Source organism: Chanodichthys erythropterus, chromosome 2, assembly GCF_024489055.1.
Source record: "Chanodichthys erythropterus isolate Z2021 chromosome 2, ASM2448905v1, whole genome shotgun sequence".
In the NCBI taxonomy this organism is placed as follows: Eukaryota; Metazoa; Chordata; class Actinopteri; order Cypriniformes; family Xenocyprididae; genus Chanodichthys; species Chanodichthys erythropterus.
Genome location: NC_090222.1, coordinates 35,441,262 through 35,466,249, shown reverse-complemented (window position 1 = coordinate 35,466,249; position 24,988 = coordinate 35,441,262). Strand labels below are relative to the sequence as shown.

At 37.2% G+C, this 24,988-nt stretch overlaps 2 protein-coding genes across 2 annotated transcripts; one reads left to right on the top strand and one right to left on the bottom strand.

The window, feature by feature from the left end:
- Positions 1-1,758: 1,758 nt before the first annotated feature.
- On the top strand, positions 1,759-13,139 carry mex3a (mex-3 RNA binding family member A). The gene is made up of 2 exons (XM_067410926.1): positions 1,759-2,164; positions 5,419-13,139. The coding sequence occupies exons 1-2, from the start codon at positions 1,759-1,761 to the stop codon at positions 6,543-6,545; spliced, it is 1,533 nt and encodes a 510-aa protein (XP_067267027.1). The 3' UTR covers positions 6,546-13,139.
- A 140-nt stretch (positions 13,140-13,279) lies between these two features.
- rab11al (RAB11a, member RAS oncogene family, like) lies at positions 13,280-24,005 on the bottom strand. Its single transcript, XM_067410938.1, has 5 exons — positions 23,604-24,005; positions 20,626-20,821; positions 19,311-19,504; positions 18,303-18,383; positions 13,280-16,163 (listed from the first exon to the last, which is right to left on the bottom strand). Exons 1-5 carry the CDS (start codon positions 23,641-23,643, stop codon positions 16,021-16,023), a joined length of 654 nt encoding a protein of 217 aa, XP_067267039.1. The 5' UTR covers positions 23,644-24,005; the 3' UTR covers positions 13,280-16,020.
- Between the last annotated feature and the right edge of the window lie 983 nt (positions 24,006-24,988).

Genomic DNA, 24,988 nt, shown 5'->3' with positions numbered 1-24,988 from the left:
TGCTTTTTGTAGAAATAAAAAAACATTTAATTCAGTTGGATAACTGTCGCCGCCGCTCCCTATTCACAGAGTACACGCGATCGCGAAAGTGAAAGTAAACGCGAACGCGTATTCAATCCGATGTCAATACCCCGCATTTGAAAGCGGCTCCCTGATGCATGCAAATATCTTCCAATATGAAAGCTATCTCAGGCTGGGCTGTGTAGTTGTATTAATCTCTCAGCTCTATATCATGCTTAAAGAAAAATATGGTCTCTATTTGGACTTTGAATATTGAGAGAGTGCTTTGATTATGGTTGCACTTATTGTTTGCACTTAAGACTAAAAGAAAACTGATTTTTATGGTAATACTTTACTATAAGGTTTCAACGTTAGTTAACTTTACAAGAACTAAAGGAAGAATAATACTTCTATACTATTTTAGTTAATGTTAATTTCAGCATTTACTATATTGTTAAAATCAAAAGTTGTATTTGTTAACATTACTTAATGCACTATCATGAACTAACCATGAATTACTATTTTTATGTTTAACTAACATTAACAAAGATTAATAAATACTGTAGCAAAGATATTGCTCATTGCTGATGTTGGTTAATACATTAATATTTTAAATGAGACCTTATTGTAAAGTTTTACCATTTTTATTTATACTCTTTATTTCTATGATCAATTTGTGGAAAGGAGTTCAGTTAGGAGGTCAAAGGTTGTAGAAGCTCATAAATCATTTACAGTAAGGCCTGTAGAGAATACAGGAGAGAAGCCAGTTTGCGGCAAAACGTTTTACAGTGCTTGAATATTGTTGTCTTTTACTGCATATGATAATTCATACTCAGAAAGTAGAACTGAAATGACATTAATTACAAGATGATTAGTTAAAACATTTCAAATACACCTGCAGATCATTTTTCATCTTTGTGTAAAAATCTCATCTCGTTCTTGTGAACTCAATCTCGTATCTCGTCTCGTGAGCTAAGGGTCTCGTCACACCCCTACTAATTACTATTTAAACTTCTTGCAAACAACTGCTAGTTTTACATGGTGTAAATAGAATACATCAATATTTTCACCTAGTGTAAATAGCATCTCCAGCTATCAGTGTAAATCTATTGCTAAGTAAATATGTTATTTTAACTTAGTGTAAATAGCCTCTATTGCTATTAGACACTACCAATATTAAAATATGTATATTGTTTTTATTGTTAAATAGTTTTTTAATCTTTTGTAAACAATATTTTTGTTTTAAGTAACGATAAACAAAATTTTAATTACTGGTAAAATCCCTGTAAAGATTCTGTTAAATTATAGTTGATTTTTATCTGTTTTTATTGTTAAAATATTGTTTTTACTTATTAAAAGTGGAACAAAACAGTTGTTACAATTTTGTTTATTTGTTTATTGTTACTTAAACATAAAAATGAAACAGTATCGTAAAATCAAATTAAATAAAATATCGCTCAGTCATATAAAAAATAAAAAATAAAAGATTGATTCTAGGGAATACATGCTGCGACGGCTTGCCACAGGCGGGGACTGAGCGAACCAGACGGGGTGGAGCATCAGTTAGCCTGGCCCTTCTCGGCGCAGACATCCTTGTGTCCCGTTCGCCTTCTGCGTATCGGAACCGGAGAAGGGGCTGGTCTGTGGGAGGGACTAGCGCAAAGGGGGGACTTGGACCAGGAGGGGGCGGGGTGGCGGCGAGGGTGCTGTTCCTCCAGTCTCTTACCAGTGTCTTTGTCTCACACTCTTTTGTTAGCCATGCCTAGCTTGCTGGTTCTAGCAGGGATCATGGAGAAAAATGGGGGCTACGGCGGGGATTTGGCCGGCTCCGGCTTCGGCAGCGAGGGTCTCCTAGTGCCACCCGAGGAGGAGGAGGATGATTCCCGTGCCCTTAGAGTTGCGCTGGGCCAACTGTCGCTGCTGGGTCTTGGAGAGGGCGAGGACGGGGCTCCTGCGGGTGGTGGTGGTGGAGGAGTTCAAGACAGGAGTAACAATAACCACCACAATCACATCCCATCGGAATCAGGGATGTTACAAGGGAAGAACAAGTTGTGCGCCCTTTACGAGAGCTCGCCGACCGAAACCAAAGGACGGGGCTGCAACATAACGGAGTGCGTCCCTGTGCCAAGCTCCGAACATGTGGCCGAAATAGTGGGGAGGCAAGGTAAATACAACGATGCGCACTTTCACATGCTTTCAAACTCGTTCTCCAGGGTGTGCTGCTCAAACTAAGTATGGAGCTGTCTTAACAAAGAAAAAGGGAGTGGTAATGCTTATTAACGTGTCTGTTTTTGCCAAACTGTGCCAGTATTTCAGCGCGTAGATGCCATATACATGGGCATTTCCTCTTAGCTTTAAGCAAAGTTACCAGCGGGTACGAGAACAAAGGCGTTATTCCACATCCACGCCTTCAATGTCACCACGCTGCTTTCCCTTTGTCGTCTGAGGGCGCGTAATTCTGTTTTTTTGAAACAGAAAATGGAACGCGTGTGCGCTCGCTGGATACAATGTAACAGTCAACGGTCTTTGTTGACTGGATACATTGTGTCATTCGCTCCTTCGCGCGCCTCTGTAGTTCCTGGGGGCTTTCATATGCAGCAGCACCACGTTGTTTTTGTCAGACAAAGAGGACTTGTCGGGTAACTTAAGTCCACCGCTTATGCCCATAATATCGCTAAGCTCATAAAAGTGGCTCTCGTGAGCACCTAAAAGTGCTGAAATTCTGACAGCGTTGTCAGACAAAGAAGTGAAAGTCCTTGTGTGCGTTGAGGGCAAAGCTGGTGAGGGGGGGAAATGGAAAAAATACAAACGTGACTTGGCGGAAAAGTTCTATTTTGAATGTGTGATGATATTTGGAATAAGTTGAGGAGGTTGTTGACCCCGTTGTCTCATTATGATTAATAAGAAGTCACATCATGACACGTTGAAAGCACAGTATGCAGTATTCTGGAAAGCCATGTTGCATTTGGTCCTGGAGAGACAGACTATAAAGACTGTATTAGAGTCACGCCCCGTCTACCAGTACAACAGCCCTGCACTCAAAGCAGGGGGTCAGGAAGCCTCCACGGAGCACGCCGTCCATTCATTAAGAGCGTAATATCTTACCCAGATGAAATATGCACCAATAAACGTCCACAGCAAGTGGGTTCCCTGCATATAACGACTTTGTCAAGTTGTAAAGTGGCTTCAGAAGTGATCGCCTGAATCCAACTTGGGATGCAGTGAGCGCGTGGATTGCAAACTGCTGATTAAGAGGATTTGAAATGGGGTCTTTACCTCATTAGTTACTGATATCACGGCCACATCCTGTGCTGAATAACTAGACATTTGTTTGGCCTGTATTAGGTTAATTTAATTGCATTTTTCTATGAATAGATAGGTGCATTTGGCCTGATGGCGAAAAAAGCAGCACACTTATGTATCCCTTGTTATCGCCATTAGTTGGAATTTGAGCTGTAAGGTTCCAGTGCTTTGTTCACCTGCAGTGGCTGCCATGCCTGTTAGGAGAGGTGCTCCTGCAGCGAGAGGGACGATTCAGCGGCGGGAGGGAATCTGTGCTCCCCGCTGTCAGTGCTAGACAGTCCATCCAGGTTATTTTTTTAGCTTCTGCTCTACACAATGAGGCATGAAACCAGTGTGCTGAGATCTATCCATTGAACGGGCCCCTGGGCGGAGAAAGCCACCCCACTCTTGATAGGACACCACTGAGGTGCTAATAAATACTCTGGTGCTGTACATGAGGCAGATGCTTTGGAGCACCACACCTTCTTATGAATTCGTATCTCAACAATAACTTTATGGGGGATTGAGCTTGCATTCTTTGTCCTCGAGTAAACTTCATCTGTAGATGCAAGAGAATAGTTGGGAAATTTACATAATTTGTGTTTCAGTGCTGAATAATATCATAGTACCTGTAACTGTCAGTTAGCACATGGCACTCTTGCAGAGGAGACGTCATTCAGACAACAGTGATTTTTAAGAGCTGCTGTAATCACAGGTTTGTTTTTTTGCCTTTTAATAGGATACGTCAACACAGACTGGAATTTTTTAATATGCTAAATGGGATTTATTATGGTAAATACTTAAGATAATTAAAAGCTAACATTTCTTTCTATGTTATTATGAATGAGCAGCAAAAAATATTACTGAGACAATGTAATGCAGCAAAAACAAAGGCATTGTTTTAATCGATTTGTACGTTTACAACAGAGAAGAATGAACAGCAATTTCTAAATTCACTTTGGGCCTCATTCATTAAACACGAGCAGAAGAAATTTCAGTGCACATTGTTTAATCAATACATTTATGAACAGAAATGACAATGAAAAAAAGATTAACACTGATTTTTATTCTGTTTATGAATAAGGTCCAGTGGGTTTAATGGCATGCAACAAATTGCAAGACAAAAAAAAGAAAAGGGGGTACATTAGTATACTGTGCACAAAAATGCTCAATTTTATCACCAAAAATTGTATTTTAATATACTGTGTACAAAAAGAAAAAGTGTATTAGTATATTTTAGGGGTGTAACGATACTCTCATGTCACAATTCGATACATATCATGATACGATATTATTACTATACTCTAAGATATATGGTAAAAGGATTACAAAAAAAATGTATTGTTGATTAAAATGCTAAATTTGGTATTACGTTGGGGGTGAAAATGAACAGGCTTGGACTTGGTTCTGATAACCCAATGCACAGGACAATGTTGACACCAGAATAAAAATATTCATGATTCTAACGCTGAAACACATTTATTTTAGATGAATGTTTGCACTCTGTCACTGACTAGATATATTTAAAATAATGTAGGCCACTTTTTGCAGGTAACATAAGACATTTAGCATCATCAAGACCCACAAATATTCCCCTATTGCATTATTTTTATTATACATTATTTTCAACATAGTAGTTTAACGTAATACTGACACTAAAACTCTGTAAACTCATTTTTTCCCCTCACACAGTCATTTTCATTTTGAGTGAACTACACACAATACATTGTCACCATCTGCAATAACGATTTTTGTATTGTGATATATTGTGACACGATATATTGTTACACCCCTAGTATATTTTGTATATATTAGGTTACAGCAAGGGCAGGCCCAGACTGAATCTGCTGACTTTTTCAAGCATGGTAAAATGATAAAACATGGTCAATTTATAGATGATAAACTGTGTTAAACAGACTATACCTGTATTGAGAACTGAAAACACAATCAGATTATCCAAAATGTTTAAATAAATTGCACTCCAGAGATGGAGAACGTCTAAAACTTTGTGAATGAGTTCTACTGCAGATTCGGTGCATGGGTGACCTTTTGACCCTGAAACAAATGAGCAAAATAAGTATTCATTGACAGATTTTAGTAGTACCACTACTATAACACTCCTTCTCCACTCAACAGGTTGCAAAATCAAAGCTTTGCGTGCAAAGACAAACACCTACATCAAGACCCCCGTCAGAGGCGAAGAACCAGTCTTCCTCATCACCGGCCGCAAAGAGGATGTGGCCCTGGCCAGACGCGAAATCATCTCTGCTGCAGAGCACTTCTCCATGCTGCGGGCCTCCAGGAATAAGTTGGGAGTCTCTTTCAGCGGCTCGCCTCCTGCACCGCTACCTGGCCAGACCACCATACAGGTGCGGGTGCCCTACCGTGTCGTGGGTTTGGTGGTCGGACCCAAAGGCTCGACTATAAAACGCATCCAGCAGCAAACGTGCACTTACATCGTAACTCCTAGCCGCGACCGCGACCCCGTCTTTGAGATCACCGGCTCCCCCGGGAACGCCGAACGGGCTCGGGAGGAAATCGAGGCACACATTGCTTTCCGCACGGGTGGCCTGCACGACCACAACAATGAGAACGACTGCTTGGGCCCTGACAGTGGCAACGGGGGTCTGGAGAGCCGCCTGCAGCAGGTGTGGGGGCTACAGGGGGCCCCGCGCAAGCCGCTTGCCAGCAGCTACCGCCAGAATTTCTCAGACACCATGGTCGGAAGTAGCGGAGGAGGAGGAGGAGGAGGAGGTGGAGGAGGAGGTGGGATTTACAGTAAAGGTGACTTTACCAACCACGGCAATGGGGACAAGCCGTGCTCTTACTTCGGCTCAGAGGGCACTCAAAGCTGGGGCGATCCCGACTATCCCAAACAGGTGGCTTACTATGCCCAGCAGCGCTCCAAAAGCTTTGGAGGCCTGCCGCTCCCTCTGACCAGACTGTCGCCGGGTCTGCCCGAACCGTGCGGCACCAGCAACTCCAACGCCGTCGGGTCTCCTCACGCCCAGGCGCGCCGCGCCCACAGCGAGCCCACCGCCACCACGGCCGCGTTCACCGGACGCCTCCCCGTGCCGGATTCACCGCCTGCCGTGGCTCGGGACTGCATGACCTGTTTTGAGAGCAAGGTGACGGCCGCTCTGGTCCCGTGTGGTCATAACCTCTTCTGCATGGAGTGCGCCATCCGAATTTGTGAGCTAAACCATCCAGAGTGCCCTGTCTGCCACACCCTGGTCACACAGGCCATCCGAATATTCTCTTAAAGAGTCGTTTTTCTTTTGTTTTTGTGCTTTGTTTTTACTCTGTAGAATCAGTTTACTTTTAATCTTTTTTTATTTGGCCAGTATTCACTTTTTTATTTTTCAGAAAACACAAAACCAAAACAAGCAGATATTTTAGAACACACTGCTTGCTTTACTAAAAAAAGAGGAAGAAGTATTTTCAGATTTTTCTTTTATATGTACACATATATACATATATATTTTATAAAGGTTTTTTTAAAAATGGAAAGAACGTAGTTCTTAGCATGTTCATTTTTTGTTTTTTCTTTATTTTATTTAATTTTTTACTGGTGCTGTTTTTTCCACATGCTGTGTGTGGACAGTAACAGGAGAAATAATGTGAACATTTTACACTTTTCCTTTGCTGGGGAGGTATTAAAAAAATATCATTACAAGTTTATTTCCTAAGATTGGAGTATAGTTTTTCATCCCAGCATCTAGTATTCTGTCTTAAGGCAAACTAGAATCTTAAATCTTTGCACCTTAAAACTGATGTAAAGTGATTGTCACAAAACAAAACATTACATTGCTAGATGTCTATGCGAAATAGATGGTATAGAGATGGCCAATATAGGCTGATATATATACGACCTGATGTCGGTGTGGCTTTAAATTTGGATCATATTCTAAACAACACGATTACACAATTAGTATCTGCTTTGCTAATCAATATTTGAACGGGTAATTGACGAGTAAAACAGGGAGTTTCTCTTTATTGGTTTTGTTTTGTTTCTGCACCAGTCAGCCTATTATGTGATGCATCTAAAAAGGTCTTATTAGGTACAATACAAGAAAAGAACAAATTGATTGGTAAGCTCAAAAAAACCTTGGAATTCATCCAGCGATCTGTTTTTTAAAAGGTCTTTCCCCAATTTCCTTTTAGTAAAGTTTTTATTCTCATTTCTGCACTCAGTAGGTTTATGATTTTTTTCAATTTCCGCACATTTATTTCGTAAAACGCTGATTACGAGCATAAGGCATGAGATGAAGTACAAAAAAAAAGCTGAGGGGGTGATTGAGGGGAGGGGGTCTGTAATCTGATCCTGAATAGACCAAATAGACAAAAGCAAGCAAGACTCCGAGCTACAGTACAATGTAAATCACCCACTCACGAGGTCCTGCATTTGAGTTGCAAAGCGTCCTCTGACTGTCTGTCTGTACTGAGGCAGGTGTTGCATATCGTACTTTAGATTAAGTTTTTTTTTTTTCCCTCGAAAGGGTCGGGCTGTCAGGGGGGGTGGAAATTGTGCTCTAATTCTACTCCGTGCGTACGCTGTAAAGACTACAGAGCTCCGGAGCTCCTCCCAGAGAGTATATTGTTTTGTCGCAGTGGTGGTACAATCCCTGGAGCGCCCCGACATGGCCTGCCCTAGGAGGAGCTGATAATTAGCCATACATCAGAGTCCAGGTGCAAAGCAACTGCTGTAGGAAGGAGGGGCGGCGTACAGTGGCGTGAATGAGGATGGACGAGACGCTGCGCAGGGGGCTAAACTAGGTGCAGCTGGGGCCCCTCCTGTCGATCGCTCGCTCTCCCGTTTTGGTATTCCCAACGGGGAGAAAGGGGGCCTCTTTTGTCCTGCCATGGGGTAAAAAAAATTCAAGAGCAGATTTTATTTCAAAGAGAATCTGGGTAGAGATAGACCCAAAGCAGTTTTATTCAACTTCCCCAATCTCTCAGAATTCCGTTTAATGTGCACGAGAGGCAGGCCACCGAAGTTTCCATGGAGTCTTCCTTCATGAGCGGGACATCCTGCCGTGACCCCCTCGAGACAGCCCTGCCAGTGCACGGTCACAAGCAGCCAATCAGAGAACGACCTTGAACTCCACAATGAAATCAGACAATTGTAATTGACAAGAAAGCAGGGGGGGAAACGCCCAATTTGGTGGCCGCTCATGCTGAATCAAATTACACACCCACTGCCTGTCTCATTGCAGGCTAGGGGATTTCGGAATAGGGGATTAGAGCATTCGTAGGTTGGGAAACTGTCTTTTTTTTCCCCCTCTTGCTAGAAGGCCACTACAAAAGAATGGAGCCACTGAAAATGTACTCTCTTTGAAATGGGTCAGTTTTTCCCCCATCGAGCCTCTCTGCGCCATTGCCACATGTGCGCGGTGTTAGAAGATATGCTAGGGTAAGCTTGTGATTGTATTTAACTTACTATAACGATTTACCTATGAGCCATTAGCATCTTAAATATTAGTTTGGAAAACTTTTGACGCTCAGTTGACTGTTACAGTAGTTTTTCTGCCTCGTTTGGTTTTAATGTATTTAACGGCCGCATTAGCGCCTGACAGTGTTTTTGTTTTGCTTTTTCTTTAAAAGAATAAGTACTTTCTATAAGTGTCAATGTAATAAGGTACTTTCTTTAACTGAAATATATTTCAAGTCCCTTTAAGAAACAAAATTGAAAAAGGCTTAACAAATGAAAGCTCTTAAAAGCACCTTATTTTTAAGATGAATCAAAAGCATGTGCATTTCTCGACAGCGAACTCAAATGGCAAATATTATCGTTATTATTGCACTTAGGTTATTTTTTGGGTTAGTTTGTTGTATTGCACGGATGGCGTATTTTGAACAAGTCACTTGGCGTTATTTCTAAACGTCGCAGTCTTTAGAAAAAGCATCTTAATTTCCTTTCAAATGAAATGACACCAGTACGACGGTATTGAATAGAGGTTTTTCTTACCTTCTTTTCCGTTTTTTCAAATCCCCAGCACTGATCAGGGACAGACGCTCATCCGTTGAAGGAATGTATGATTGTGCATTTCGGTCATTTATACATACATATAAAAACCAAAACCATTTTGAAAAAAAAATATTCATTATGCAAACTGTAATAACTCGAATTTTAGAATCTGATTCAGAACATTTGTCTGTCATTTTGTTCTCCTGCCTCTTTTTAAGGTCACCAGGTCAGCGTACGCAGGAAACAGCAATAACTGTCTTAATACTTAATAAAATCAGTTAATCTTTATATCTAAAAATGCACTGTTACAAAAATGCTTTGCAGTGGTTGATAACCCTAAGAATTGTTTAAAAGCCATGCACATTGTATTTACACAATAAAAGCCCTTTTTAAGAGCAAAACAAAAGCAGTAATGACTTTCCCGAATTGAAAATGCAGCACTTCGAAAGTTTAGTTTCTTAATCAAACATCGCAACTTCAGAGTGATGATATTGTTCAAAGAATGTAGCCTGAATCAATGGAGAAGGTGCAGAGCGAGATATTATTCAATACAGGCTTTGAAAGGGAGACATTTTAACTGTTAAAGACTTTATACAGCCAATCACAGCAAAACCTTTTTTGAGTATTATTTATTTGATAGGAATAAGACTATATTTATTGACATTTAGGGAGATATATAATAAAGACTGACTACCATAGGCATATCATTAAATATTTTTCACTATATAAGCAATTCTGAAAATATTGTAATAGTCTCTAATAGCCTACTTGCTAGTTTGTAATATTACGTAAGGCGTCATCCCAATAGAAATTTAGTAAATTAAGTGTGAAGGTAATGATGCCCCAAAATCTGAAAGCTCTTCAGAAAATGCATAACCAAAAATTAGGGTTATCACAATCAATAGGGGAATGAATTCAGATAGTTTAGTTTGTACAGCATTTGCTTTGCCTATACTGAACGCATAAACGGTTATGACAATATAAACATTTCTACACATCCTATTGACAGGATATACAACATGTAAGAGCAGCTCAGAAGAAATTAAAAAAATATCTATTTAAAAATGCATATCAGAACGATCTAATAATCTTCATTCAGATCATTTCAGAAATGACAAGGGCACTACTGTTATGCCTAATCCGAAATAATAACTGCTCATGCAAAAAGCCATTCTGATCGAGAGGGGGGAGTGGTCACAACGTAAGACAACAGATTCACAAGGAAAAGTGGTCCGGTTCGGAGTCAAACTGGTTTAACAAGAATGTGTTGTCTAACGTGAAGCTTAAAATTAAGAACCACTGTGAATCGTTTCCGCTTCTGCTTTTTTTTCTCAGTAATTAATTATGTGGTGTTGTTAAATAGTTGCAATTCAACAGCTTCTCTTGCTTCTTTTTGGTTGTGCATGCTGGGAAATTATTTTACAGAGCATTATTTACCTTTGAACAGCCTGTGTAGATAAAATATAACAGAGCCACTTGTACTACAGAGATCTTTAGTGAGGACTAAATGTCATGATGTACAATGATACCAGTTTATTTTTCCAAACATATTTCTCTTACCCAACATAAAGTATCTAATGCACAAATCTGCACAGTTTTGCTCATATGTTTACACACCCCTGACAGAATCTGTTTAGGTGCATTTTAAGATTGTATTTTTCATTTAGTACGGCCCAAAATAATTTTTATGCTCATTCAGAATTCGCATAGTGCGTTTTCTCCTCGAGCTTCAATGATTGTTTGCAGCCGTTCGTGAAAGCTGCATGAGTCCCTCAATTGTCCCGAGTGTCAAAGCTGAAGATCAACATCGTATAGCCGCTGTGGGGAAGAAGTGCAGAGCATGCTGGGAAACCAAAGAACTTGGGGGGATGTTTGTCAAGAACAGTGGGCTGCGTCAGAGACTCAAAACTATCGCTTAAGATTACAAACAGTCATTGATGCTAGACGAGGAAACGCATGATATTAAACAAGGGCATGTGAACAATGTTTGAACAATTTTGCCTTGTAGGGTGTACTAAAAAGTAAAACGAAATGCAAGGGATTTGCAAATTTATGAGCTGAACTGTACCTTACTGCATTCCCATAACAGAGATATTTGCATTTTTTAGGTTTAATATTGTCAAATTTTCTATACGCCCGACTAGGCGAACAGTATATACCCTTCTTACATAGCAGATAGCAAAGCTGCATGTATTTATCTATAACCGCTGCAGCGTCCGTTCCATAGAATCACCAGAGAACATATACATGATGCACTTAAGCAATTATAATGCCTTTCAGTATAGTACAAAGGGCAAATGATGTTTTTGAATGTAAAAATGGCCACCCAACCAATGTCTAATTTTGCCTTTTGTTTCTTATTCAAAAGTGAGCTTTAAGTTGAAAATCATGGCTAGAGAAATACCACCATATCTGTTTAGGTTCTTCCTCACAGCATTTATACAAAGCAACTTAAAAGGGAAATATAGCTGTTTCGTAAGATTCTATTTTGCTAACATGCATTATTATTTCATAGACAGAGGAAGAGGTCAGTATCTGGATGTTATTTATGAATATCTTTAATGAAGCAAACATATTTATAAGTAACTTCAAGACGTTTTGTTTTTTAATTAATAAATTAAAAAGTTAATATATTTCTAAAACGCATGAAGTTGATTTCTACTAAAATGATTAAAACTATAGAATTTTTATTTATGAAAGTTAGAAAAATCCTTCACACTTCTGACAGCGTAAAACGAGTGGGGTGGGGTTTCAAAGGCTTATATTTTAAAACGTCAGATACGTGCCGTTTTAATGATGGGATAACGGCGGAAATATTTTATAGCATTCGGGGGAATTTTAAGTCACTTCAACTTTGTGCCTCAATACCGCGTTTTTGCATACTAGACGCACTCAGAAGTGTTGTGTACTCGTCCTTTAACACCTCATAGCTGAGTGAATAAAGGGTCCCTTCCTTTTTTCTTTTTTTTTATTAAATTGCTTTGTTTTTAAATGCAATTGTTATGAAGTGATAACAGGCTGAAGTATAACAGGGTGAAACTGAAAAATGATTGTGCATAGTACACACGCATAGTAACACAAGCAAAAGTCAACTACATGTAACGACGTTCCGATTTCCAATCGTTTCAAAATATGCATGACAAAACTTAAAAAAAAAAATACAAAAAAATACAAAAAAAACAACAACAAATCACACTTTTTTTCTGCAAATCAGACGTTCCGTTATCATATTTGCTTCCAGATATGTGAACGGAATGCAGATTTCGAGCACACTCACAGTAATACCGTTATTTGCATGTAACTTGTATCATCTCTTAACTGGCAACCTGTTTTGTCACATACAAATGAGGCTTATGTACAAACTGCACTCAAGGGCTGATGATTGCGTTTCATTATTACCGAGAGTGTCTCAAACATGTCAAAGCGGTGAACTATTGTTTACAAGAGAAGCATAGTCTCTCAATACTTACTTCATGGTGAACACGCATCTCGACTTTGTTTTGGCTCTGTGGTGGCAATGATAGTTGTGTAGTGGTTTCAATTTCAGTCAGACAGGAACATGGGTGGGGGGGTTAGGACGGTCATTGACGTGACCTCGCTTGGGATGAGTTACTCCAGTCCGACAGTCTGTATTTGGTAGCTTCCAGCACAGTAGAAGTGTTTCATACAGCTCTCATAGTGGTCTTAGTGCATTAGTTTGGTCAAGCATCTCCTGGTACTAGTGTTCAATTTATTGTTGATAAACGAGGGGTTTGCCATATCATAGACGAGGCTAGCCGATACTCCACGAGTCGTTTTTAATTTCATAATTCAGTATGGTGTCTACACGGGGCACGCAAACTGCAGGTTTTTTCCTTAGGACATGTTCTTTGTGACCTTCATTTTTGATATTTGATCAATGTATCTATGCCATACTAGCTTTGATTTTTTTGGTTATTTTCAAGAAATTGTATTGTAAATGTTTCTAATAAAACAAACTGAATAATCTGTCACCGCTACCCTGAATTCTGTTGGTCGCACACCTGGTGATTTGAAACAAAACTGATTTTATTCATAAATGTCATTAAAGTACACAGAAAACTGCAAAAATGAACAAAAAATAAAATAAAATAACCACCAAATATTTTAAAAATAGAAGTGTACATTGGTTCCCACGTTCATGGAAGCCTGGAAAAGTCATGGAAATTAATAACATTTCAAGAAGCTCATAAATATTTCATCCGCTAGAAATTGCTCTTTGTGAGTGCAATCTCTCTATACCATGATTTTCCTTTTCCACTATTCAAGAACGACTGGAAAGGTCATGTGGAAGTCACCGGGAACCCTGAAAAACACACAAGCTTCCAAGTGTCTATGTAAACCCAAGTTTAAAAAACCCAACAGCTGATAAACATCCATGTTCATTGAAAATATATAAACGTATTTGCAATATTCAGAGCCTTTGTTCAGGAGTCCCACTGGGAAAAGAACAGGCACGATGACAGAATCTTCCCAAAGCAATAATTATCAACGTCTCCAGCTAAACGGCTGATATTCAGCATAACAGATTGATGGCATTAGCATAAATCTTTCAGGCAAGGCATTTAGGGAAGCACCTCGTGTCGTGTCTTTAAACAAATTACAACGCTACTATAAAAATAAAGCCAAAAAACACGACCCCCGCGGTCCTGTCCTGAGGCGAGGAGAATACGAACGCCACGGCAAACATATACAAAGATAAAACCGCACCAAAAGCGTAGAAGACAGAAAAGCTGGGACAGTGAGTGAGATCTCAAGAGACCTGCTGCTCTTCGGGTTACATGTAGCAGATAACAAGGGTGGCCAGCGAGGAATTCGCTTCCAGTAAGAAAACCTCAGCAGTACATCACAAGCCATCAGTTCCCCTGCCTTGCAATATAATATGGTCAATGTACCCAATGATAGAAGCTCCTCTTAGAGAACCGAATCCCACCTGCCGCTCATTTTCCAAGCACAAAAAAAAGACTATCAGTCAAAAGACAACACCCAGAAACCAGCGAAAGCAAAACTAATCATGCAAATGTCCACTGAGCCACAGAAAGTGCAATAAAATAAAAAGAAAAAGCAGAAAAAAATGCCTGACACGCATCAGTAGGGATGGGAATCGTATGGTATTTAATGGAACGGTTCACACATATATCAAAAATTGTATCAATTTTAATTTTATGGGTGAACTCTTCCTCATGATTTTTTTTGTAATTCTGAGGAAAATCAAAGAATGGACAATGTTTGGAAAATTTATATTCCATTCTTTATCCTCTTAACAAGTCTGTTGTGAAATTATGAGAGAATTTTTAACAGAACCATAATAACAAATCATAAATGAATAATCTAATATGGTAACACTTTACAATAAGGTTTCTTTAGTTAACATTTGTTAACTACCTTATTTGACATGAACTAAGAATGAACAATATTTCTACAGCATTTATTAATCTTAGTTCATTTAAACATTTACTAATGCATTATTAAAATCAAATGTTGTTAACATTAGTTAATGCACTGTGAACTGACATGAACGAAGAGTAATAAATACTGTAACAAATGTATTGCTCATTATAAATACATTAACTAATGTTAACAAATGAGACCTTGTTGTAATGTGTCACACATAATATAATTTATTTTTTTTTTCTGGGGGAAGCTTTACATAAGAAATACACATGACAAAAGGTGAGTTTCCAAACTTTTTAAGTGGGAAACAAAAATCATGTGCCTGAAAGTTTATTGCGGATTTTAAATTCATAATTGACATGAAATAACATGCATAATGATCGCCATGCCATCAGACATGTTTAATGCAGCTCAGGTGCGTGTGTTGTATATTTTCTGCATATTTTATTATGCCGACGCAGAGGAATGCATACATTCAAAAACTGATAACAGGCTGCATGAAAATAATTTGGTAAGTTTTGTTTTTTGAGAACCAGATAACAATTCCCAACCCTAAATCTGAATACACCATACTCTCTTATACTCAAACAGTACAGCACATACATCTGTCTATTAGCTTAACCTATCAACATTACTCTGATCCACAGAAAACACTCCCAGCGCTCGTACAAATGAGTGCCGTGACTGGAAGAAGAAACCCCTTGAGAAATTCCGATCAATAATCTAGTGATAGAAAAAAAACATTTACAGAAGCATGGCAAAAGAAAGCAAAAATACCACAGTATAAGATCATATTTGCATTCAATAAATACATAAGAGCCGTTAAACAGGCGGCTATGATGACCATAGTGTGATATTCTCTGGAGTAGAGATGCATGGAAAAGTTGTCAGACTACTTCTGTGGTGGCACACTAAAAGAAAAAATATATTCATTTCACTAGTGAATCCCCATTGTGATCAGAAACCATTCAAGAGTTATTTAAAGGTAGCATTACACATTCTGCACTTTTTCTTGTTCTTCCAGCCCATTGTTTGTATGGAGACTGTGATAAAAAGTGAAAAAAGCAGCCACGTCTGAGCGCCCCAGCTAACTGCTCATATCTAATTAGTCTGAAACAAGAAGCGTGGCTTCTTAGTTCTCAGAAAATGTTTGATCCATTCAATTTCAACATCCCTTATTGTCCAATTTTGAAGATTATTACTCACTGATTCTGGGCATAACCAAGTAAGTCCGTTACATATATTAACCACACCACGCATAGGGAATACAACGCAGTCGGACGGTCACGGTCAACCTCGCAGCCCAGCCCAGCAAAGTTGTCGATTTTCCCCAGATCCCATGGTGGCGCTGTGGCAGATCAGTTATTCTGACAGCAGGCACCCTGCTTGCCAGAATTCTGTGTGGGCTGTACAGTAATGGGAACCACTTTGGAACCACTGGGGGAGAAGCTGTCATCGCCACGCCCTGACATCTGCCTCTGGGACACGATACGGTAGATTTCTGTGTGAGAGAGAGTCGGGCAGAGATTACAGCATTACGGAGGGTTACCTGATAAAAGTGATCGTTCGGGTATGATATTGACAGTGAAACAAATTCAGCTGTGGTTCATTGTGACACATAGAAATGAACAGTGTAACTGTTAAACACTGTGTGGCTGAACAGAGGTGTTTCCCAGGCCAAACCAAAAAAAATAAAAATAACAGTAAACAAAAGAAAAGAAAAAAAACTGCAAAAAGCAAACCACTATTTCTGTGAAGTCAAACATTTAAAGTTTGACCCCAAAACACAGTTTCACTCATTCACAGGAAAAGAAGAGTATTTCGTTGGCTTGGAGTTTGCTGCCATCTAGAGGCAATACTTATTAACATACAAAATCACTCTGGTTTTGGATTGCCTACTACATCTGACTGAAACAAAAACTCAACAAATGTCACATGTAAAATAGATTCTTTTAAAAAAAATAAATAATAATAATTACTCCTTTTTTAGTTAAAGAAAATGTTCCCCTGTTTTTTATATATATAATTCTTTATATATAAATTTCATGACTAAGCAGAAATTTTTATTTGAGATTCACTCAACCCTAAATTCTCATTACTATAATGTGACAAAATAATGATATTATTTAAAATTTAAATGACATTTGTAAAGTAGCCAGCTGTATTTATTATGCTTTTATTATTTTTTAAATTAAAAGGCTTTTCTGGATGATTTTCATTTCTGTACTGTATGGAATTTTTTTCACATAGTAATGACAATACATTTATGTTTCATTTCACCCTAAAATTAAAATAATAATAATACGAATAATAATAATAAATAAAAATGTACGATATTTGAAAATGCCTCCAAAATTCTTATGGCAATGCATCATGGTTTACATGACATGGTTGTTTATTATATTATGGGTGACATTACAATAAGGTCTCATTTGTTAACATTAGGAAATGTTTTACAATACATATTAATTTAATTAATATATATTTTTATTGATTATATTTTTATTCAACTTTGTACTTCTTGTCTTTATTTTGTTTGTATACATGTTGATATGCCACCGAGGAGAAGCACAACATTTCGTTGCATAACTTTGCAATGACAGATAAATTATTCTTATTCTTAATGAGCAATACATTTGTTACAGTATTTATTACTCCTTGTTCATGTCAGTTCACAGTGCATTAACTAATGTTAACAAATACAACATTTGATTTTAATAATGCATTAGTAAATGTTTAAATTAAATGCTGTAGAAATATTGTTCATTCTTAGTTCATGACAAATAAGGTAGTTAACAAATGTTAACTAATGAAACCTTATTGTAAAGCGTTACCATATTAGGTTATTCATTTATGATTTGTTATTATGGTTCTGTTAAAAATTCTCTTGTAATTTCACAACAGACATGTTAAGAGGAAAAAGAATGGAATATAAATTTTCCAAACATTGTCCATTCTTTGATTTTCCTCAGAATTACTAAAAAATAACCAATATATCTTGTTGAAACCACCGTTATTTGACTATGGTGATGTGGAGTACAGGAATGCATGTGAAGGTGTTCTAGAACAATTAGATGTGTTATAGCGTGCAGCTATTAGATTTATCACTGATACACCTTACGAAACACATCAGTGTGAATTGTACTCCCTTTTAAATGGGATGTCATTACATATTAGACGGGAATTACACTGGTGTATTTTTATTTATAAAATCCTGTTAGGTTTGTTACCCAAATATCTTCAAGATTTGCTCCAACATCATATACAACCAGATCATCCAATCATATTCTTTTGATTATCCTTAGAAAGAAAACTGTTTATGGTTGTTACGCTTTTTTTTTGGATTTGCAGCTTCAAATAATTGGTATGTGCTACAAAATTCACTGAAATTAGAAAAATATATTTCAATCTCTGCATTAAAAAAATAAAATAAAAAAAAAATAGCAGGAAGTGTTTTAAAATGTTTTGATTGAATGTATATGTGTGTATAGTAATGTATGTTTGTTAAGATATTTTAACTATCCTGCCAGGCTTGTGCTTAAAATAAGAACTTGTTCTTATTTGACTTGCCAGGTTAAATAATGTTAAATAAATAATAATAATGAGATTCACCCTTTTAGATGATTTGCTCAGGACTGACCTGTAAGAATGGTCTGAAATGCAAGTTCAACATTAGAAGAGTCCAGCGCTGAGGTCTCCAGGAAAGAAAGTCCATGCTTCTCTGTAAAAAACACACAATTCAACAGAGCACTTCACATCTCCTAAAACACAAATATATTATATTATATTATATTATATTATATTATATTATATTATATTATATTATATTATATTATATTATATTATATTATATTATATTATATTATATTATATATATTTTTTTAACATTATATCAAGTTTCTTAAATACATTATCAAAGAAAAATGGTATAAATATCTAGATAGAACACACCAGCTAACAAAGACTAATTCTGAGATAAACAAGTTATGCAACATATATAAAAATCACTACATTCAGTATTTGAGATAACTGAGAAAAAGGTTAACAGCAGGTATCTAAAAAAACGGCAAAACATGGTGCTAGCCACACCAATGCCATGGGTTCAATTCCTAACACCACAAGTATAATGTAAAATATAAAATATCTATGAAGTAAATATAACAGCACCTGTGAATTCAGTGTCACGTGATCCTTCAGAAATTACACTGATTTTCTCAAGAAACATTTCTTATAATTTCAATGTTGAAAACAGAGGTGCAGCTTCATATTTTTGTTGAAACTGTGATACATTTTTTACAGGATAGAAAGTTTAAAAGAACAGCTAGCATTTATTTGAAAATATTCTTCTGTGTATTCAGTCACACTTTTGTCTTTATAAATGTCTTTGCTGTCAAAATTTCTCACTGACCCCAAACTTTTGAATGATAGTGTAGATTCAAGTCACTATATGGCATATTAGGTCTTTTTTATAGTGAAATGTTTATTTAAACGCTACCATTCATTATTATTTATTTTGGGTGTAGATTTTTTCTAGCTGCATTAAGGTGTAACTTTATACATTTGATTCGTCATAAAAATGACTCAACAGAAACTTAATATTATGAGTAGCATGAGACTTACAGGTCAAACTAGCTTCCCCAACACTAACCTGCAAACGCTTTGGCTTCATCCATAGGAACAGCCCTCAGATGGCGCAGGTCGCTTTTGTTCCCTACTAACATGATGACAATATTGCTGTCAGCATGATCCTGCAGTTCCTTCAGCCAGCGCTCAGCGTTCTCATAGGTCAGATGCTTGGCGATGTCATACACCAGCAGGGCTCCTACGGCACCTCTGTAATACCTTTGAATACACACATTTAAAAGATGCATTTATTAAGGATTGAAAATATACACAATTTATTCCAAAACCTAAAGTGCTCAATAATGGTGTGGTTACCAAGAAGTATGGTCTTGTGATTATTACTGTTATTAGAGTCTACATCAAGCACATGCTCATTCAACTGGCCTTACTTCTTGGGAGTCTTTGGGATCCCATAGTATTATCAGGTAAAAATGGATGAGCAGGTAGAGTCATTTTTAACTTGATGTGAAAGATTTCTGGTGTCAGTCGCTTATAGTTATTTTAACTTTGCAAAAATTATTATGTTGCTCAGTGTTGCAAAGAAAGTGGTATTTGGTAACAAATTTACATTATAGTTTTGAATTGCTTGAAATATGATTGAAATCACTTCAAAAAGGAAAATACAGTTAAGTGCAACATGTACAGCGCAAGTCTATCATATATACTACATAATATTATAATGAGAACATTATAACTGTGTGCTTGGGACATGGCTTTTAATGGTGAGACTTGTTTTGTAATTAGGCTATTAAATATTATAAAAATTGTGATTTTGATTTATCGGCAAATATATCGGTTATCCGCTTTTAAATATAAGAAATAATCGGTATCGGCCAAAATTTTCATATCAGTGCATCCCTAAAAAATAGCTTACTTCTATGCAGAAAAACATGGCAGGCCCTGAAAAGTAATGTATATATTATGTCTTTTTTTACTGAAAGGCCAAGAAACTGAATTCTTGTGTTTCAAATCAGAATTAATTAATTAAAATTATTCATATAGCACATGAAAAAATGACATCAAAGATGCCAAATGGGACACAACGTTGCATCTGCATAGATGATGAAAGTGTCACAAAAATGGGTAAAAATCATTAAAACTTGTACAAACTTGGCCTAAAATTATGCTTTTTGTCTCCAAATATTTATGTATACTTTGCAAATGCTGTATCATATTTTTAAGGTTCGACACGCATTCCCACATATTTTTGTCAGGTGTGATTTTTCAGGACACCAACTTTCGAGGTATTATATATTATATTTTATTTTATTTTTATATATGCACAAAATAAATAAACTTAAATTAGCTAATGTCTCGATCGATTTTATGAAGACACTTACGCTGATGTGATGGCCCTGTATCTCTCCTGTCCAGCCGTATCCCAGATCTGGGCCTTGACGGTCTTGCCCTCCACATGGATACTGCGTGTGGCAAACTCCACCCCGATGGTGCTCTTGCTCTCCAGGTTGAACTCATTGCGGGTGAAGCGAGAGAGCAGGTTACTCTTGCCCACACCAGAATCTCCAATCAGAACCACTGCGGATGACAAGGACAACGGTGCGTGAGATCAACTGGCTCAACTTTATGGTGCTTTTATACACTACTGTGTGTGCTATTGACACTGGAGACACACATGACACTGCGAGAGCTCTTTCAAGCAGATTCCATTTGTGCGCTGGCATAAACCGGCATCCCTCCACCACACAATAGCAATTAAGAGTCAAATGTTTCGCACACAGAGGGTGTGTTTCCACAAAGCTTTTAACAATGAGTGAAAAGGGCATGACCAAAGAGCAACTCCCTTTTTCACCCACACAGGCAGACTTATGAAATACTTGTAATGTCTCTCTTCCGCTGACAGAGGCAAAAATCGAATAGATATTATTGGGAAATTATATTTACAGTTACACTATTGTTCAGGTAGTTTGGGGTCAGTAAGATTTTTTAAAAGAATCTAATACTTTAATTTAGCAAGGTTGCATTAAATGGATCAAAAGTGACGGTAAAGATTTTTTACATTGTTATAAAAAAATTCTGTTTTAAATCAATACTTTCTATTCTTCAATAAATCCCGGGGGAAAAAAACATGCTACAGTTTTCCACAAAAAATAAAAAATAAAAAATTTAAGCAGCAGAATGGTTTTCAACATTCATAATGATAATAAAATGTTTCTTGAGCAGCAAATCAGCATATCAGAATGATTTCTGAAGGATCAGGTGACATTGAAGACTGGAGTATTGATGCTGAAAATTCAGCTTTAAAATATATTCAAAAGGAAATAAGTTATTTTAAATTGTAATAATTTTTGACAATTTTGTTATTTTTTGCAGCCTTGGTGAGCATAATTTTTTTTTTTTTTTTTAAAAACATTTAAAAATTGACCCGAACCCAAACTTTTGAACAGTAGTTTATAATTTGTGCCTGAGGTTTCTGAACTTAAATGGATAGTACACCCAAAAATATTTTTTTTAATTTTTATTTACTGACCCTCATGTCTTTCCAAACCTGTATGGTTTTTCCATAGAACACAAAAAGATCATCTTAATTTTTATTTTCATATAAAGACTGGTGACCAAAATTCACACACACACACACACACACACACACACACACACACACACACACACACAGACACACAGACACACAGAGACACAGAGACACAGAGACACAGAGACACAGAGACACAGACACACACACACAATCTCATTCTCAAATCTGTATATTCAAACTATCATTTCACATTCACTTTGGACATGTGAGAACCAATTGTTTTTGGCAATTGATTTCAAATAAGATTTCAAAGCTTCAGCGGATGCAAGGACTATCAGTGAATAACAACTTGCATTTCAGTCTGTTCATCAAACAAAGTTAACATAGAACATCACAAGACCTGAATATAACATGATTCAATTTTCATATTCATTAAACCCAAATCTAAAACACTTTTGGCTAATGCTGTCAACTCATCAACATGAAAGAATAAAATCCACCAACACAAATCTCAGCTATATTTGTTCTAATGCTAATGGTTTGAGTTAAACACACAGGAAAGCACTTTGACAAAGAATTTGCTTGTTTTAAAGTTAGTGGAAGGGCATGTTTAGAGAGCAGAGCAGTGATTGAACAGCACTGATTAATTCATGATCAAACAGCAAAAGGTGCACGGACATCTTAAACACACAAGGAGGTCGAGGGCAGAACTATGACTAATGGAAGCGTCAAATCCAAGGACATAACCACCACAGACATTAAGGAGGTCAATATTCTCATTAGTATTCACATTAATCTATCACTAGGAGAAATTCTTAAACAGGACAAAACAAGACAAATGGACGATCTAATCTTCCAGATGGTTTTTGCTGCATTGGGTAAGATTTCGTGACCTCAGTGAGTTTTATAAACCTCCCGAATGCAAACCCATCCTGATTTATACAGGTCTTACCAGTTTAACTGTGCGTATATTGCAGACACTATTGAATGAAACCTCAAAATCAGTTTCACCCACTAAAGACAAAATGTTTTTAATCTTTTCCATGTGCCAACTGTATTAAATGTTCAGGTAACACTTTACAATAAGGTTCATTAGTTAACATGAACAATGAACTGCACTTATACAGCATTATTATTAATCTTTGTTAGTGTAATTTCAACATTTACTAAATACATTATTAAAATCTTGTTAACATTAGTTAATGCACTGTGAAATAACATGAACAAATGTATTTTCATTAACTAACGTTAACAAAGATGAGTAAATAGAGTAACAAATGTATTGCTCATGGTTAGTTCATGTTAGTTAATACATTGTTTAACTAATTAACCTTATTGTAAAGTGTTACCAAACTGTCAATGTCTGATCTATATTAAATTATAAAACAAAAAAGAAGCCAATCATGTTGTTTATTATATAATCAAGCAAAAATTACACTTGACTTGACTAAATTGTATATTTTTAACCCTTTTTATGTATTTGCCCTGAAAAACCATGGTGTTAACAACAGCAGGTAAGTTGTTTCTACATAGTCTAAGAGGAACATTAGCTGGTTGACCTGCCAACATGTCCCAAAAACCAGCTTGTCCAGCTTAAGCCAACTGTTTTTTTGCTGGTCCAAAGTGGTCTACCAGCTATTGACCAACTTGGAACTTGGAATTGCAAGTTGCAATGTTGCAATCCACAGGTTGAATGTGCTAATGTGTGTTTTAGAGTAAAAAAAAGAAGACTTCCTATAAGAAAAGAGACATGCAGCATATGAAGACGACATACAGGAGCTCATTTGAAAGTCAGCTGTTCTGGAAGTGTAGTAACGTGGTACTCACCTTTAAAGAGATAGTCATACTCGTCCTCTCTACCCGTCATGACTTTAATCTTCTTTACGGCTTAATAATAAGAACTCAGTGTTTTCAAAATATTAAGACGTTGTGCTCTTCTGGAGAACCACAAGGTGCTTTTATATTTATTACAAAGCCAAAAAAACTTCGCATCAGCTGATCACGAGCGCTTCATTACGCGCGTCATGCGTTAAAGACAGTCAGAATCAAAAATACAAATATATAATGTATATCTCCTTCTGTCGACAGTTATATATAATATAATCGTTACGCAAAAAGGTCCCGAATTCGTCTAAATTTTAGCTAAACAACTTTGATACGATGTTGCTGTGCTACGTCAACCAAGTTTCGCCCTGCTGTCTCATCTTAAGGCAAACACTTACGTCACTGTGCTGAGATGTAGCCCCGCCTTTCCGGTGATCTTATTGGCTAGAAACACTGTCTATCACACGAGTGTGCCTCTGCCACCCAATGAAATGTTTGACGGGGCTTCCGCACAGGTGTGTAACGTCACAGGTGTGTCGTTTATAGTTGTCAGGAGATATAAACACAAAGTATAATGATATTAAAATATACGTCTTTGAATAAAAACATACGGTATAATAAACACACGAGGTAGCCTGTCAGTGCAGTAGAACAAATAGCTTAAAGGAAAGCAGAGAGTCGCAGGTGTATGTCAGATGAGCTCTTCCACATTCCACAGCGTGACTTCACTCATGCTTTACAGGGGATGATGGGACCTGCAAATGCCACGTAGGAGGTAATGAGGAGGAGGCAGGACTGCGCAACATTCAGTGACTGAACCGAGAATGCCTTTTAATTTTTCAATTATTAAAATAAAATGAAATTGAATTGAGGTAGTATCTCATCTTTTATGGGTGTAAATTGTCCATATATATATATATATATATATATATATATATATATATATATATATATATATATATATATACAATTGTCTGTCATGTAGAATACGCGTCCCCCGCACTTTTTGCATGACCTGTCGTTTTATTCTTTAAGGGTTAGTTCACCCAAAAAAGAAAATTCTGTCATTTATTTCTCACTCTCATGCTGTTATACACCCGTAAGACCTTCGTTAATCTTTGGAACACAAATTAAGATATTTTTGTTGAAATCTGATGGCTCAGTGAGGCCTCTATAGCCAGCAATGATATTTCCTCTCTCAAGATCCATTAATGTACTACAAACATATTTAATTCAAAACACTGCTTCAGGAAGAATCAGAGCATAATGAATCAGCGTGTCGAATCAGCAGTTCGGATATTTGGCACTCCGAACCACTGATTCGACACGCTGATTCATTTATGTTCTGAAGCTTCCTGAAGCAGTGAAATCGGCCATCACTATATAAG

What these genes read in the sequence shown, in the direction of transcription:
- rab11al (XM_067410938.1), bottom strand. Translation starts at nt 23,643, where the DNA reads ATGACGGGTAGAGAGGACGAGTATGACTATCTCTTTAAAG. An exon ending in GTATGACTATCTCTTTAAAG is followed by an intron (nt 20,822 to 23,603) that starts GTGAGTACCACG and finishes TGTCATCCGCAG; the next exon opens with TGGTTCTGATTGGAGATTCT. An exon ending in TGAAGCCAAAGCGTTTGCAG is followed by an intron (nt 18,384 to 19,310) that starts GTTAGTGTTGGG and finishes TGTTTTTTACAG; the next exon opens with AGAAGCATGGACTTTCTTTC.
- mex3a (XM_067410926.1), top strand. Translation starts at nt 1,759, where the DNA reads ATGCCTAGCTTGCTGGTTCTAGCAGGGATCATGGAGAAAAATGGGGGC. An exon ending in CGAAATAGTGGGGAGGCAAG is followed by an intron (nt 2,165 to 5,418) that starts GTAAATACAACG and finishes TCCACTCAACAG; the next exon opens with GTTGCAAAATCAAAGCTTTG.